A 16,871-nucleotide genomic window follows, 5' to 3' on the forward strand; every position below is an offset into this window, starting at 1 on the left:
TGCCCCTGTGTCCGCCCAGCATTACTTCTGGATGCTGAGAGCCAGCGGAACAAGTGGTGACCTATAAGAACAGAGAACGGGAGCTGTGGAGCGTCAGAAGCTCTGTGACGTTGGTCACCCCACGGAGGAAAAGAAGATACGGGCCCCGTCCCTCCCTGCCCTTTGAAGGAAAATCCTTCGGCGGGCCCAAATCGCCTCCCCCTCGCGGAGCAGACGAAGCGGAGACTCCACTGGATTAAGGGGGCAGCCTGGGAGCACACGAGGAGGCGCTGGAGAAGTAAGTGACCTCCGATGCCCTCCCCCCCGTTGATCCGCATATCATAACAGACTCACCCCGAGACCCCAAGAGTGCCGGACGTGACACTGTCTGCACCCCAGGCCCCCGGAACCTTGCCCTGCTGAGAGCCAGCGGAACAAGTGGTGACCTATAAGAACAGAGAACGGGAGCTGTGGAGCGTCAGAAGCTCTGACGTTGGTCACCCCACGGAGGAAAAGAAGATACGGGCCCCGTCCCTCCCTGCCCTTTGAAGGAAAATCCTTGCGGCGGGCCCAAATCGCCTCCCCCTCGCGGAGCAGACGAAGCAGAGACTCCACTGGATTGCGGGGGCAGCCTGGGAGCACACGAGGAGGCGCTGGAGAAGTGACCTCCGATGCCCTCCCCCCGTTGATCCGCATATCATAACGGACTCACCCCGAGACCCCAAGAGTGCCGGACGCGACACTGTCTGCACCCCAGGCCCCGGAACCTTGCCCTGCAAAGTGCGTGGCCAGAGCGATGGCGGCACGACTCACGCCCGGCTGGGTATCTTCAACAGAGCCTCCCCCTCGAGAGGAACGATTCGTATTGAGTGCACACAGCAAGGCCGTGGAGTACGTCTCCGGCGCACTCCTGACCATAACCCTCAGATACACCCTGGGGAGATAATCAAGAGGCATTTAACACAACCCCCTGAGCCATTTCCACATGAGAAGGTGTAAACTCGTTCGAGGGGGAAAGAAAGAAAACTTTACTATGAAAGAGGGACATAAGAGGGACGACGCATAACCAGCTGCACGCACCTTTTGATACCACTGATTGCACTCTCGCACAATACAGGTGCCACTGGTCGCGGCAAAACGTGGAAGAGGAGCTAACCTGCCTCCTGGGGTAAGCCGCCCCTCGAGAGCCATATAGCCTCGAGCTGATCTGTCCACCACAGAAGGTGTAAACTCGTTCGAGGGGGAAAGAAAGAAAGAAAACTTTACTATGAAAGAGGGACATAAAAGGGACGACGCATAACCAGCTGCACGCACCTTTTGATACCACTCTTGCACAATACAGGTGCCACTGGTCATGGCAAAACGTGGAAGAGGAGCTAACCTGCCTCCTGGGGTAAGCCCCCCCTCGAGAGCCATATAGCCTCGAGCTGATCTGTCCACCACGGGCCAACCTTCATTAAGGCAACATCAAAGGACCCGGAGATACAGCAGGAGAACTCTGTACCTGAAGTGCGGACCCCCACAGGGAGGCGACCATCCGACACCACGGAGCTGTCGAAAGTCCCATCCATGACCCTTTCCATGAGGTGAGGATCCCACGCAGACCACGACCGCAGATACGAATACCACAAAGAGGGACAGACCCCCGGAGATATACCTAAAAGGATCCGTCCCAGACTGAAAAGCGAAGGAAGGAAATAAAGGACGAAGGGGCGTGTGCCTCCTCTGTGGTATCAAGCATCCCGAAACCTCCGCTGTCCAGCATGTCGAAAATAAGCCACTAAGCGCATGAACGTCCAACAGAAGCTTGCCATCTACGCCTACGGCCCGACACCCCGACACCCTGTTGATCCGAAGATGGCCTCGACACCAACTGCAGACACAGATACCGCTGCCACAAAAGGAGATATAGCAGACTTATTGGCGGAAATAAGAAACATGGGAGCCAATATAGGAGGCAAACTCGACAGACTTACACAGCGCCTTGATAACAGAGGCTATGGTCAACCCGGAAAAGGGGACTGAGGTGTTGCGCCGGAGGGCAGAGTAAGGGCAGCGCATGCTCCCTGGTCCGCACTCCTGCGCGCCTATAAATTTAAAGGGGAAGAAGGTTTTTTATGGTGAAAAAGGTTCTGTCTCCTGTCCCCTGGAAGGGACGCCCAAGAGTAAAGAGAGGATCCATCTCCTCATTTTTAATTCAGTTTCCTAACTATTTTGATAGAACAATTTTTTAAAGATTCCGTTGGAACCTGTTGTTGACGAAGGAAGTGCTTCTGAGAAGGGGAAAGATTACCTCTGCTGATGCAAATTGCACATTCTGCAATAACAAGGATATAGTGGAAAATATTTAACATTTGGTATAACATTGCAGCTCAGTGAACGTACAAAGAATGACCTATTTGGAGAAATTATTTTTAACAATTCATTGGGACAATGATGAAAATGTGTGGAGACGATGCTCAGGCAGTGAGAACATTTCTGACTGGTTAGTTGTGGCTGCGTTGTTGAAAACTTTGCTCTTTAGCTCTTGATTATCTGTATTATTAAGAAATGAATACTGATGACCTTGTTTTCTGGAAGTTTGCCATTATGTATGATGTTTCTTTTTATTGGCTGAAATTATGTATGAAGATTTGGAAATGCAATTTGATGATTTTATTGTATATTTTGGGGAGGACATTTGTATAACTTACCTTCATGTATTTATTATGATTGATGCATTACTGCAAAATCATAATCAAGTTTTAGTGTTTATTTGTTTTGTAAAGGTTTTTTTTAAACCGTATACAATAAAAATGTTAAGAAAATTATAAAAATGCTTTTGCTTTTTACCACCTCAGCAAAATATGCTCAACTAGTCCAATAAAAAAAACTTGAAACGCTTCATTTTAAACGTCACCCTTTTTTGAAAACTTTAGTTAAACGTGGATACATAATACAGCCTAACTGAAGCATACATGTAGAAACACATTCAGCCACCAGCACATTTAAATTACCCAAAGCAGTTCTCATTTTGCGCGCCTCTCCACTGGGACTTTGCCAGCAGAACGTTTACAGTTACATCAGAATGGCAAATATTCTGTTAGTTGATAACGTAGACATATTATCCATAATACTTCAAATAAGTTTGAGGTATAGCTGCAGTTTTCACTGAACACTGCACCAGGAAAATCCAAGTAACTGTGATATATGTGTAACCAACGCTATAATTGTAACACACGAGAGAGAAAGAGAGAGAGAGAGAGAGAGAGAGAGAGAGAGAGCGAGAGTAGGTTGGTTACTTGAAACATGAATTAACATTATATTCCATTTTCAGGGTTGTCAGCCTTTCGGCCTTGGGTGCCCACACGAAGAAAGCAATACATACCCCCTCACAGTAATTGTAATTATCGAATGGTTAAATACATTGAGAGTTTGATACTTGTGTTGTCGTGGAAAATGTCGGAATTTAAATACACGGTGAAATTAGAGTGCAGACCTGGTACTAGAAAAGCATTACCTCATGGACCCAGAGCCGCTTTATTATGGCTTGAGTGTCTGCGGTTTCAGGCCTCGACAGACAGATCCCCTGAATGACGCGGGAAAAGTCTCGCAGGTTGAATAGGTAGTGGGACTTGGCCGGCGTGGGCAGCAGGTTCTTCATTGCTTCTTTATAAACAGCCATGGTGCCGTGTATGATCTGTGGGGTTAGGCCCGTGAATTCGCTTGGGAAGGCATATCTAAAAAAGAAACAAAGCAATGGGTTACAAAGTGGCGAATTGCTGCAATTACCCGGACTTTTATCAAGGCGCTGGTAATCATGGTTATTTGTGCAGGTGTGTACATTATTAAAATAAGCAAAAGGGGAAGCAGAAGAAATAGCTGACAACATTCTTCACAGCAATCACTCTATTAGAATTGAATAAATGCATTTATCGCAGAATAAAACAAATAAGGAAATGCTTGCCCTCCCTAGAGTTTCTTGTTTTTTCTCTGCAGAGGGGAAACTGTTTAGTAGATGGGGGCATATTGCCACCTGTGTGAGCAGGTACCCTCATTTGCATATGCCTTGTTCACCTTCTGAAGGCTTTCCTTGCAAGAGGTCATCATGCAAGTGTTAGCTCTGCTACCACACTGCCTGACCACTAGAACCGACAAGCTCCACCAAGCAAGGTGCCAAGACAATACATGTATTTTGAACTGCATGTGAATGGGTCTACCCCCAAAGAGGCATACCGCAGGGGTATTGCCCCACAGAACAGTCATGTGACTGGAAGTAGATTCTTAAGGCACGTGACAATGGCTCTGCGAGGATCAGCTGCAACCAGGTTGCACTGGAAGGGACTACGAACCCTACAGACACCTGCCAGAGTATACAAAAGTCCCACCAGTGGATCACTTTTGGCTTACTTATATTCTTGCAGGCACCCCAGGAGCCCAGCCTGCCAGCTCTGGATAGGTGTGTGACTTAATCAATGAAGTAGGCATTATGGCTTCTCGCCTTACTCTGTTAACTGAACCTATGAGCTCTAGGCTTACCGTGCTGACTTGACAAACTTGAATCTGGCTTTAGTTTGGTCACTACAAATAATGGAATATGGTCTTTCTGTGTTAGCTGGGAAATGCTAGGCTAACTGGGAAAAGCATAATGTAGCCCTACTGTAATAACTGGTCATAAGGAAGTCTAGTACTGTGTTACTAAATGCGCATAATGAAATGTGGTACTGTGCTACAAACGTGTCTTATGGTATCCAATTGTACCATACTTACTAGTCACACTGGGACCTATCCTTACTGTGCTCACCGAGAACAAGGTAATCTGGCTTTGCTATTTCAACTGTGCATAATGGAATCTGGCACTGTTATGCTAACTGGGAAAAATGCTATTTCATTTTACTGTACTAACTAATGGGTTTACTAGAATCTGGCCATACTGGGCATACTGAAATATGATCGTATGAGTATGTATCTGTACTTTTAATGACAGAACTTGGGAATAGCCCAGCACATGCAGTTTTGATGGCAATACCTTCTATGTGACAGAAGTGCATGACATACAATGTGCTCACGCAGTGTCGTTCTCGGCGCGTGGCCTTTGTGGGATAAATGCGCACTTTCCTATGAATCGGGTCCCAATGGGTTTTGTTGTGGTTATTCATTGGTTCAATGGCAAGCACTGCTCGGAGGCAATGGAGAAGAGGTTCTATGCCACTGGAAAAATACTGATCTTCTGCAAATGTGTTACAAAGAACAACAATCATACCTGAAGTGGATGGCAAACAAATCAGCCAGGATTCATGGATTGTCAGATAGATTTCCGGCAACCAAAAATGCTGTGCTAGAAACATGTGACTTCATGTGCAACTAGAATGAAGGTCTTCAGGGCTAGGGGTAAATGTCTCTGCCAACGTATGTGTCAGGAGAAGGAGTGAATCAGGATTGCTGCACCACAGAATATTTTTTTTTTTTTTGCAGATCGCACCACAGAATATGATGATCAGAATTCCTGTGCCACTGCTTCGCATCAACAGGACTCTGCCTTGAGAAGAGAGGAGGGAGAACATTGAACAGCCTGTCAGATAAGCAGGTGGCCAGACTCCCGCCCCTCCTCCTCCTATTACTAGAGCTCCGTCCTATGCCACTGCTCTTTTGGTGCACTGATTCGAAAACATCAGTGAATCTTTGTGGGTGGAGGGAGGATTAGGGATTCTGCGTGTCCATTGCTTCCTATTTTTATTTGCTGTACTTGTAGTCCTTTTTTGTTGTTGTTGGGAGTGTTTTCCTATTGTTAGGAGGAGGGGCGCGAGTCTGGCCACCTGCTTATCTGACGGGCTGGTAAATGTTTTGCCTGATCTTTAGAGGAACTTTAAGGGAAAATGTAATGCTTTAATTGGCAAGTACTAGGTGGAAAGAAGTATCGGTTCGCGAGCTAAATATATTTTCACTCACGTAAAAAGTATGCACATTTGGTAATGTCAATTACTTCTTACTACCTGAAAACTATTTTACTCTAAACTTAAAAAAAAAAAGTAAACTACTCCCACTCCAAAATCTTATCTGAAGCCATGCTTCTAACCTGCGGAAGTCAAAAGCCCCACCATGATATTATGGGTCACTTTAATAAGAAACAGACAATGCCGTGCATCTGCATACACAAATATTTATTTTTTAGGGCAAACAGATGGTTCGCAGCATCCCTGACCCTTAATATTGTCAGGAGGGATTACACGGGTCCTCAGTGAAAGCTTAATGCGCAGGAGAGATCTGAATTGCTATGTCACTCATTAACGCCTATGCTCAAATGGAACTTTGAAAACATGGAATGTGTGCAAATTGCATGAGAGGAATTTCAGATTTCACTGAAAATGCAGTACTCGGAGGCATATGCCAGCTCTGACCATAGAATGGTCTATCCATGCTACTAGAACCTGTAACCTCCCTATCCACTGACCTCTATTAACCCCAACATACTTGTATAGACCTCTGTTGCTTCCTAGCTACGCTTGCGCCATTATAAATACAAAATACAGATATATTTTTGAACAGCTGTCCCCTGATACTAGGAATAATGAGTACTTCCAGACATATTTCCATACCCACAATCCTTTGCAGGCCAAGCCAATGATACTGCAACGCTGAACTCCCCACGTGGGGTGGTGGGATGAGTGGTACAGCAGAAGAGCCCAGGCAGGATATTCTGCTCCCCAAAATCCTTAGCAGGCCAATTAAAAGCAAATGTGTATGGTTACCCCAGAAAGTGGGGGTAACGTGAACAGGACTACAGGAGGATATTAAGACTGGTTATTTAGTTTTCTTAACAGAAAAAGCAAATGGCAAGTAACTGCGGTGGCTTTCGCCGTGTGAACGCTTGAGAAGGGGGTAATAGTCTGTTCTTCCGGGCTCGGCAAGTGCGCACGTGCACAGCTTAGAGGGCACACAGACTATGACCCTCGTTGTGAGTGAGGGCCATAGTCTACGTACAGGTGCCAATGTTGAAAACAGGTGGTATACGAAATCCCATCTGTTTTGAATGTTCACCCAATAATGTGTCATAAGGTTGACCACATTCGACATGCTTAGAATACCACATGCGATTAATACTACATGAGTATCATGCGCATATCTGCTTTGGGATGTCCACAGGTTTTAACCTCCACAAAAAGGTGGTTGCAAACAATGTTAACTCGCCCTTTTCAAGATGAAAAACGTGTTTTCGTTTATGTGGGCAGAGTGCGCTTCGGCCTGAATGCGTGAGCATTCTCACCCACTTCAGAGGTGATGCACGGGTGGGTCATTATAGTCACCCTGCGTTGCATTTTATATCTGGTGAGCTCCCGTGTTGTGTCACATGTATTTAGGTCCCCCAAAGAGAGGTGTAAACAATATTTTTTAGAGTCATAAAACGCGACATTCAGATTTGATTGAGTATGGCATGCAGATGCAGGTTTGTAAAAAACATGTACATGCGTGTGGTCGGTTTACTGCCCTTATGGACATAAACTCCTTACCATGTGAACAGCCTTTAAAGGGCAATTCACCCAATTCCTAATGCGGGCCTTTGTCACGCAGTGCTTAATTTGTAAAAAAAAATAAGAGCCAGTGCACAAAAAATGTTGGCCCCATAATTCCAGCCCTGGAGCCAGCGGGCAACGCCCGCAGCGCGGGCGGCCCGGGTCAGTTCAGTGGGATAGACATTGGCCAGGTACTGCCATAATGGTGGTACCAACCTGACCATAAGATGGCAATAGCTGGGTAATGGTGTGAGTACCTATGTTGGTACTTCTTTATCGACCTCAGAAGGATGAAAGGCTCAGATGGCCTTGCTGGGGATTTGAAGCTGCAACCTGCAGATCACACACACATCGCAGCAGCGAGCGCTCAACCGACTGAGCTATCATATTGGCTATAGTAAAACGAGTAATTATTCTGTAGTGGATACCATTAAACTACTAACTGAGATTTAACAGCAGACCAGTTAAGTTCATCTGCAGGTCTGGTGCAAAGTTGGCACATGCCAAGCCTGCATGCATCTACTTTCAGGCTTCAGAGGTTGGCAAAGTAGGGAAAGCAGCACACTCACAGGACATCCCATACTCTGAGCACTACCTCATACATGCAAACAAACATCCTGCTCCTATCCACTAACCGTGCCCGCCTCAGGTGAAGGCGCTGGCCAAGCAGAGGGCGCAGAGCAGGACCAGCGTGTACGCTGCAGCTGCCATGGTGCTGCTGTCAGGCGTGGGGTGTGAGCACGGGGGCTGGAGCAGCTCTGCCTGCTCTGTCACCGGGGTCTCAAGCTGTCTACACTGCCCCCGGCTTATAGAATGGCAGCCCCTCGCTGGCAGGAACTGAAGGGGAGGCCAGGGCACATCAGAGAGGACGGCCTGAAAGGTGACACCCCAGGGACATGAAAGCCAGGCCACCTCACACCTCCGCCCCTTGAGCCCCAGGGGTGCCGGCGCTCAACGGGCTCTCTTGGACTTAAGTCCAGTCCTTTGCACACACCCCAAACACTGGCTGCTTCCTGTGTCTACACACCATGTCCTGCCGTTCCTCCATCCTGAGTCATTACACACCTAAGCAGTCTGCCCCAGCACCCCAGTACCAAGTCATGGGTGTCTGCCCTTTCCGGCAGCCCCACCAGAGCTCACGCAGCTTCTGCTGTGAGACAGTCTGTAATACAAATCACTGGGAGGGAGCAGACTGGGCTGAGGCAGCCCCGCCCAGCCCTGCCGCTTTCTCCCAGTGTTTTGTAACACTGACTGCTGGCGCCATGGTGTCGCGGCCTGCCGCATTCATCAAAGAAAGATAACACTTCAGTGTTACCTTTTTTTGATGAATGCCAAGGGCAGGCGCCCCGGTGGGGCGCAAAGGATCTGTAAATTACAGATCCTTTGTAACTTAGGCATCGCCGCGTCCCGCGAGGCCCTGGGGGCCGGTTCCTGAAGCCCACACCTGATTTCATGATTTCAGCCCGGCAACTGTTCCGGTGCCGAAAAAACTGTGCTGGTGTTGGGGACCGCCAAACACCTGCACAAATTAAGCACTGTGGCATTCCACAGTCTCAGTGTAACCACGCCAGATAAATTCAACTTCCAAAAATGATTCTTTGTGCCAGATACCACCTAAATGCTAATGCGGGTTTATGTGGCATTCCACAGTCTCAGAACAATGACACCAGATACATTAAACTGCCACAAATGGTTCTTTGTACCAGATACCACCTAAATGCTAATGTGGGCCTATATGGCATTCCACAGTCTCAGAGCAACTACACCATATAAATTAAACTGCCACAAATGGTTCTTTGTGCAGGATAGCACATAACTGCTAAAGAGGCACCATGTGGCATTCCACAGTCTCAGTGTAACCACGCCAGGTAAATTAAACTGCACAAATGGTGTTTTGTGCAGGTTGTCAACTAATTGCTAATGCAGGCCTATGTGGCATTCCACAGTCTGAGAGTACTACGCCAGATAAATTAAACTGCACAAATGGTTCTTTGTGCAGGATACCACCTAACTGCTAATGAGGGACTGTGATGCTGGAAATGCATCAGGGGGACAGGGCCTCCGTATCCTTGTCCTTTATTGCTTTATTGTGCATGTTCTGTCATGTGTTCCACGCAGGAGTTCACGTGGGACTCCTGGTAGTGCGGCTCTTCCTCTTTTTGGTTCTCTTATGGCACCCATGGGTGGGGGTACAACCCTGTACCCCTAGTGTATGTTTTTGGGCACCTGTGTGTGGCCCACAGAGCAGGGTATGGGCTGGTGGCAGCTCTGTGCTGAATTGACAGGTGCTATGAGTAGCCTCCATTTTGGGATACCGAGGCCCTGCCATAGGAATCAGTTGATTCCTGATAGGAGACAAGATGGCCCCCGTGGCCTCTTGCTTTCTATCACCTGTAACCTTGTTTTTCCCAAAGTCCTGGGAAGCCCTGACTCTGTCCCTTCCCCCTGACTGGATGTTGGGTGGAAGTTCCATATATGGTGTTGTGGGGAAGACAAATACGCATTTCATGTTATGGATGTCTGGCATCTGTGTGAGTGATACAATGAATGAGACAACCTTGCCTGAAACTGTTATGAATGCAGTGTGGAGTGCTGAATGGCTGGGTACTTGTCCCAATACACATTCCTTGTTGTGAGTATCTGGAGGTAGGAGAATGGCCTGAATGCACTGTGGGCCTGATTGGCTGCCTGCCTGCCTGAATGCTCTTCTGAATGATTGGTTGCTTGAGTGTGACCCAGCAGAATGAATGAGAGACCAACAGTATATCTGGGGACCTCTCACTGATGGAAATCGTTCAGAAGCTGAAGTTGATACTTAACCTTGAAGCCCACTGGAAGAAGAAGAATTGCTGCTGCTGTCCTTCGCTAATCTGAAAGCTGTGTGACTGTCAAGAAACTGATCCAAGAGAGGACCTGGTTCGGAGACATCTCCCTGAGCTACGAGGGACCATCATGCACCAGTTGACCTTCGCCACAGCGCCCTGGAAGTCGGTCCTCGAAAGGTTACCGACTGGAGACAGGGACCGCCGCAGAATCATGAAGCAAACAGCCCGGACATTAAAGTCCATCACCGTCACTGATCGCCATCGCTGACCGGAGCCGCCATGCTCCTTTGCCTAAGAACACTTTGAAGGAAGGACTCCCTCGCTCGTTACCGACGACCGATTTGTCCAGCCAGAGAAAGTCAAGGCCGTTGACGCGCTGAGAAGAATCCGCCGGTGGGTTTCCCGCCACCTGAAGACCGCAGAGACGACGATGACTCGACGCCCTTGCTGGGCCAAAGTTCTTCATAGACTCTTTGTGGCATTGAACTATCGTCGTTGAGGTGCACCGCATGCCACATCTTTGCAGGACCTCCACGACCGATCATCGACGAGCACCGCCAGGACCGAAGCTGCTGCCTCAATGCCTTTTGTTCACCATTTCCTCATGGGATCTCGACGATCCGTGGCTCCTGCCTTAAAGGGAGCCACTCAAGTAGGATCCGTCGACGAACAGACGTCAAACTCTGCTATTCCAGGTACATTGGGGTGGTAGAACCTTTCTAGAGGGAAATAATGATATGATATTTTATTTATATCGTGCTCATACACAGGTGTTTCAGAGCGCGACCAGGCAAAGCGAGGGGAACAGTGGAGAGAACAAACACAACGATCTTACTAGGCCCAGTGACATTGAGAACGCGCAAGTGCTTGGGGAAGGGAAAAGGGGGAAAGTGCATGGGAGGGCAGAGAAATTGGAAAGTGCAGAGCATAAGAGAGGACAAGATAAATAATAAGTAAAATAAATAAATAAATATGGTGATCAGAAACAGCGGTAGTGCAGCCTGTGTGGGCCAAGTGCAAGGTTAGTCAGATAGGGAGTATCTGATCAGTGCAGACAAAGAGTGGGGGGGCCTGTATGGGTACAGATACAGGCCCCAGTGCAAGCGGTGGCCAGGGGCAGTGCAGGAGGGCGAGTGTGAGCAGGTACCTGGGCCTGAAGGGCAGACGGTGGGCAGGTGCAGCACTGCTGAGAGAGAACGCAGATCAGCAGGGGAGAAGAGGGGGAAAGGCAGAGGCGAAGAGGAAGGTCTTGAGGAGCTTCCAGAACCGTAGGTGGTTCTCCTCAAGTTTCAAGGTAGCAGGTAGGCAGTTCCAGAGGGAGGCCCCGGCAGAAGGCAAAGATCTACCGGCAGCTCGTTTCTTTGAGAAATGATTGACCCTGAGGGAGTTGGAGGTAGAGGAGCGAAGGGCTCTAGAGGGGAGGTATTTACGGAGGGATAGTTGAAGGTAATTTGGACCCAGACCCCAGAAATCCTTGTGGACAATGCAAAGGGTGTTAAATGTAATCCTTGCAACCACAGGGAGCCAATGAAGGGATTTCAGAGCTGGAGAGATACGATCCCAGGGCTTGAGGCCAAGGACAAGTCTTGCAGTCCTGTTCTGGATTAGTTGTTAAGGGCGGAGAGTGGAGGCAGGTAGATTTAGAAAGAGGCTGTTACAGTGGTCCTACCTAGAGAGAATCAGAGCTTGGGAGACAAGGAGCTTCTTTTTTTTTTTTTTTAAAACTTTTATTTATTGGCACAGAGGTCAAGACAGGCACAGTTCAATCTTACATAGTAATAAGCTAACAACACAACCGCACTATCGGCATCCCACCATGGTCAGGGTATAGATCACAAGCTGATAATAACGGTATCGCGGGGAGGCGTTGAAAAGCAAAAGAAATAGCCAAAACCAGTAGGAAAAGTTAGAACATCTGTGGCATGTCGGGTTGTCCTGGCAGGGGAGGTGAGGTCAGTTCCACCTAATCTCTGCCATTTAAATAGCTACAAAATTCTGACCAGACGTTTTTGGGACGAGATGTCGGGGGTAGGAATCCAATGTATTCCTCCTCGCACATTTGTGTCCAGGTAAGGGCTTTCAGCCACATCGTAAAAGTGGGAGGATTGCGGCGCTTCCAGTATTGCAATATACATTTTTTGGCCACCATAATACTTACATTTACAAATTTTGCCATTTTCCCTACATTCCCACCCTCCCAAGTACCGAATAGTATGGCAAGTGGGTCCATAGCCACCGGAGACCCCACTATTTCGGAGAGTGCCTCTGTCACGGCCGTCCAGAACGTATTGAGGGCGGGGCAAGCCCAGAACATGTGTATATGGTCAGCCACACAGGATTTACATTTGGGGCACACAGGGGTCTGGGTTCCTGTGAATGACGCCACTCTATGCGGTGTGTAATAGAGCCTATGAAGAAGCTTAAATTGTATGCAGCGGAATCTGGCGCTTAGGGAGACCCTACGTGTGTATGTACACATTATGCCCCAGAGCTCGTCTGTGATTGTAACTCCAAGTTCCCTGGCCCAAGCCTCACGTGGTTTAAGAGAGTTGTCCGCAGTGTTATTCAGTTGCATCTTATACAGATTAGAAACTATGCTTTTGGCACCTCCGGAGTTTGCTATATATTGTATTTCGGGAGAATCTGGAGGTTCAACAGGGCATGAGGGCCACATCGACCGCACTGCAGCTCTAAGCCTATAATACTGCAGCATTTCGAGTGGAGAATTGGAGTGGTCATGGCGCCATGTTTGGGGGGTAATGAAAACACCATCGGGGAAGAGATCCGCAAGGGCACAGTATCCCATGGCTTCCCAGTAGCGTATGAGATTCAGGTCATGTGTGGGGGGGAGTCCGGGGAACTGCCACAGGGGAAGCCACTTGTAGTATGGGCGCTGTTCCTGGTCAGAGCCTAGGATGCTCCCCCAGGCTCTAATCGTAGCGGACACCGGGTCCGCCTGAGCATCTGTTTGGAAAGCACGGTTCAGTAGGAGGGACATGATATTAGTTCCACCTCCCGCCAGTTTCTCAAGTTTTACGTGTATGGGCGGATTCTGGAGCGTGTACCAATGGGAGGCATGATGAGCCTGTGCAGCATTCCAGTATAGGCGAAGGTCTGGGGCCGCGAAGCCCCCTTTGTCGTAAGGCAGCGTCATGTGTTGCCACTTCTTGCGGACCGAGCCTGGATGCCAGAGAAATTGTGCGCACTCCGAGTGGAGCTTCTTGAAGTATTGGACCCCAGGCCAGATCGGCACTTTAGCAAAGACATACAGGAGTTTGGGGACCACTACCATCTTTATTAGAGAGAGTCTGCCCGCTAGGGATAGAGGTAGATTGCGCCACCTGGAGAACCTGGAGATGACCAGGTGGGCCACTGCCTCGTAGTTGTCCGTCAATAGAGAGGCCTTGGTTAATGATATTTGTACCCCGAGATACCCAACCCCACCCGGGGACCAGCGTAGAGGGTACTCACAAGACGGTCGTTGGGTTGCCACAGTAAGGGGGAAAATTTTGGACTTAGAGTAGTTGATTGTGAAACCTGAGAACGTACCTATCTTAGTGATATCCCGGATGATCGGGTCCAAGTGTGTGGAAGGATTTCTGACATACAGGAGCACGTCATCTGCATATAGAGAGATGATCTCTGGTGCGTCTATCAATCGTATGCCTTTACTGACATGTCGACCCCTTATATGATCAGCCATGGGTTCTATGGCGAGCGCAAAGAGGAGGGGCGAGAATGGGCATCCCTGACGAGTGCCCCTGTGTAGCGTAAAGGGAGAGGAGGGAACCGAGTTTACAAGAACTTTAGCTCGTGGGTCCGTGTATAACAGTTTTATGTAAGAGGTCATTTTGCGACCCACACCCATATTTTCCAGCACGGCCCACAGATATTGCCATGAGACCATATCAAAAGCTTTTTGGGCATCTAGTGTTACCGCCACCGCGTCCTGTGGGATGTATTTACCCATGCATCCTAGCCCTACCTCAAAACTGTGCAGTACTGACATGAAAACATCATGATGGCCAGAGCTTCCCAGAAAATGCACAGGGAAATGCAGGAAGAATAGGCTGCCACCCATTTTTGCCGATGTTATGGGCACAGAAGGACACTGCCTAAAACCACCATTGGACTACCCGCACAGTAGTCTGAAACCATTGGGAATGGCAATGCTGATTGCCAAATGCAACCTAGAATTGTGGGGAATTCATTTCTTAAATCCCAAAAATGGGTGCAGTACCAGTACTCACCACTATCCAAAAGCCGGCGTTTTAAAACCACTCTGTTTCTCTGAAGGCAAGCCAAAGTGCCTATTTCAAACATTGCAATATGTGCAAAATATTCACTGAACACCAGCAGACATTTGGTAGAATGGAGTTTTGTGTGCCTACAAAATCTGGGAAATGAAGAGCCCAGAACAATGCTTATAACAAAACTGGCTGAGCTATGGAGTCAGCAGTTTAAGTTGCACTGGATTTAAAGACACTAAAATCGAAAATGTTTAAATTGACTGAGTGACCTACTTTTGAGTGTCACATAGGTTGCAATTGTTTAAATGTCATAGTTTAAACTTAGAATCAGCATCATAGCTGCATATGTAAAAAAATGTCTTGACTTAGACTGGGGAACAAAAAGTGACATTTTATCTGAAACCCGGCTTAAGGAACTGAATTCTGCCTGGCAACTACCCCCATCAGGAGGGAAATTTGAGTCACCACTGTGTTCCCAGGCCAACCTTCCTTTTGCTGCCCACACTAAGGATATGCCATCTATCTGATAATTGAATTATCTGTGCTCTGCAGGAGAGTGAACAAAGCTCCCTTCACCCAGGCAGAGGGTTTATTGAGAGGATCATAAATGGCTTCCTCTTGAACAATGGGCCTTCCTGGACCCAAGCAAAGGGTTTATTACAGACGTCGTAAAAAGTGGCTTCCTCCTGAAGAAGCTGGGAGGGGCACTGCCTGTGAGAGCAAGCTGGCTTGGCAGAACTGGAAAGAACCAGAAATTCAACCTTGTGCTGAGGGTAAACCACACCCCTTTGGAGCCAGAACATAACTTTAAAAAGATGAATAACTCAGAGCGGACATGTGAAAATTTTATAAATGACACCATAATTCTTGTGATTTTTCTGCCCACATTTTAAGAGGTTTTTCGACCCGGTGGCGTGTTCAGGGGGGTGTCAGCGGAAAAGTGGATATAACTCTAAATGTATGCATGTTAAAAATCTGAAACTTCATCAGTTAATGTCCCTACTCCCTGCACACATGTATGTAAAGTTGGGTCCATGTCAGAAATTGCAAAATCAGTTAAAAAGTGAAATATGTGCCAGTTCTGAATGCAAGCTCCCAGGAAGAGCAGAGTTTGAACAGGGGATACCTCCTGTAATGCATGATGGGTGCATATGATTTTAAAACAATATGTACCTCTGCAAATATGTATTTGTTTCAAATCTAGATTTGTGTGTAAGTTGACAGGAGGAGTGGACTTTCTGCAGGCTGTAAAATGACATCACTCTGACTCACAGTTCATTCCCCAATCAAATGATAAATGGAAGTTTGACCAATTAGAAGCTGAGAGAGAGGTAGGGTCAGTGATGCTAGAACACACCCACATTCTAAACACATAAAAGCAGACAGACAGGACAGATAGGGACTTTTGAAATCCATCTGCAGCGGGACGCTCTGCCGGAAAAATCCATACTTACCTCCATACAACATCCAGAGATCCAGACTTCAAATTCATCAATCTATCCAGAACTAAGAGACCAGACCAGAGAGAAAGCAGTGCTGTACTAAGAGACCAGACCAAAGAGAAAGCAGTGCTGTACCCAGAGAGACCCAGACCAGCAGAGAGAGTGACCAGAGCCCAGTCTAAAACCCTGACCAGATCCGTGATGAGGCCCATTTAATTCAAGAATATAGTGTGAGTACCCAGCAGAACTGTGTAGAACCAATCTCTTAGTTTAAATTCATCTAATTTAATCTATTTAACCTAAGTAGAACTGCCTCCTAGCTGTCACCTGTCATTTCTAGTTGCAAGCTGCACTTGTCATTTTGAGCTTTTGAAATTTGCAAACCCAAAAACGACCTTTATTAAATCGCTCATATCTCCGCGACCGTTTGGGCTAGAGACTTGCAGTAACTTTCCTCTGATAGCTTAGAATCGTAGCTTTGAATCGCACCAAGAACCGCATTCCTACCCCTTATAGTTTTACCGCAATCGCGGAACACGCATCCGCGAATTTTACCGCGATTTGCAATTTCTTCACATGTAAAAACTGCTGCTGTTTGCTTTCCATTTGCCAGAAATTCGTTTAACCTGCTAACTATCCCTGCATCATTGCTAGTGTGAGCCTGGACTAATATTAACTAGATACCACTCACCCTGAACCTCTGAAAGGGAATTAAAAAGCATTTCCAGCATATTTCTCATCCATTGCTAGCACATATCAAAGCATTTGGGCCTGTGTTTTCAAAACTCCTATCTGTTTTCTGTAAGCTTGCTGGGATTGAACTGAATCACATTTGATTGCATTTCTGAGAACTGTGTGCTTCCTTCCATTTCCTTGCCTTGCATC

General features: G+C 47.5%; 1 protein-coding gene across 2 annotated transcripts in view; it reads right to left on the bottom strand.

The window, feature by feature from the left end:
- Positions 1–16,871, bottom strand: part of DNAH7 (dynein axonemal heavy chain 7) — a 1,167,586-nt gene that overhangs the window by 446,427 nt on the left and 704,288 nt on the right. For both annotated transcript variants that reach the window (XM_069615701.1, XM_069615700.1), the window contains one exon: positions 3,479–3,698. In XM_069615701.1, the coding sequence (XP_069471802.1) occupies positions 3,479–3,698 (220 nt within the window). The remainder of the gene's footprint in view (positions 1–3,478; positions 3,699–16,871) is intronic.

Source organism: Ambystoma mexicanum, chromosome 9 (genome assembly GCF_040938575.1).
Source record: "Ambystoma mexicanum isolate Mex_15411 chromosome 9, UKY_AmexF1_1, whole genome shotgun sequence".
NCBI lineage: Eukaryota > Metazoa > Chordata > Amphibia > Caudata > Ambystomatidae > Ambystoma > Ambystoma mexicanum.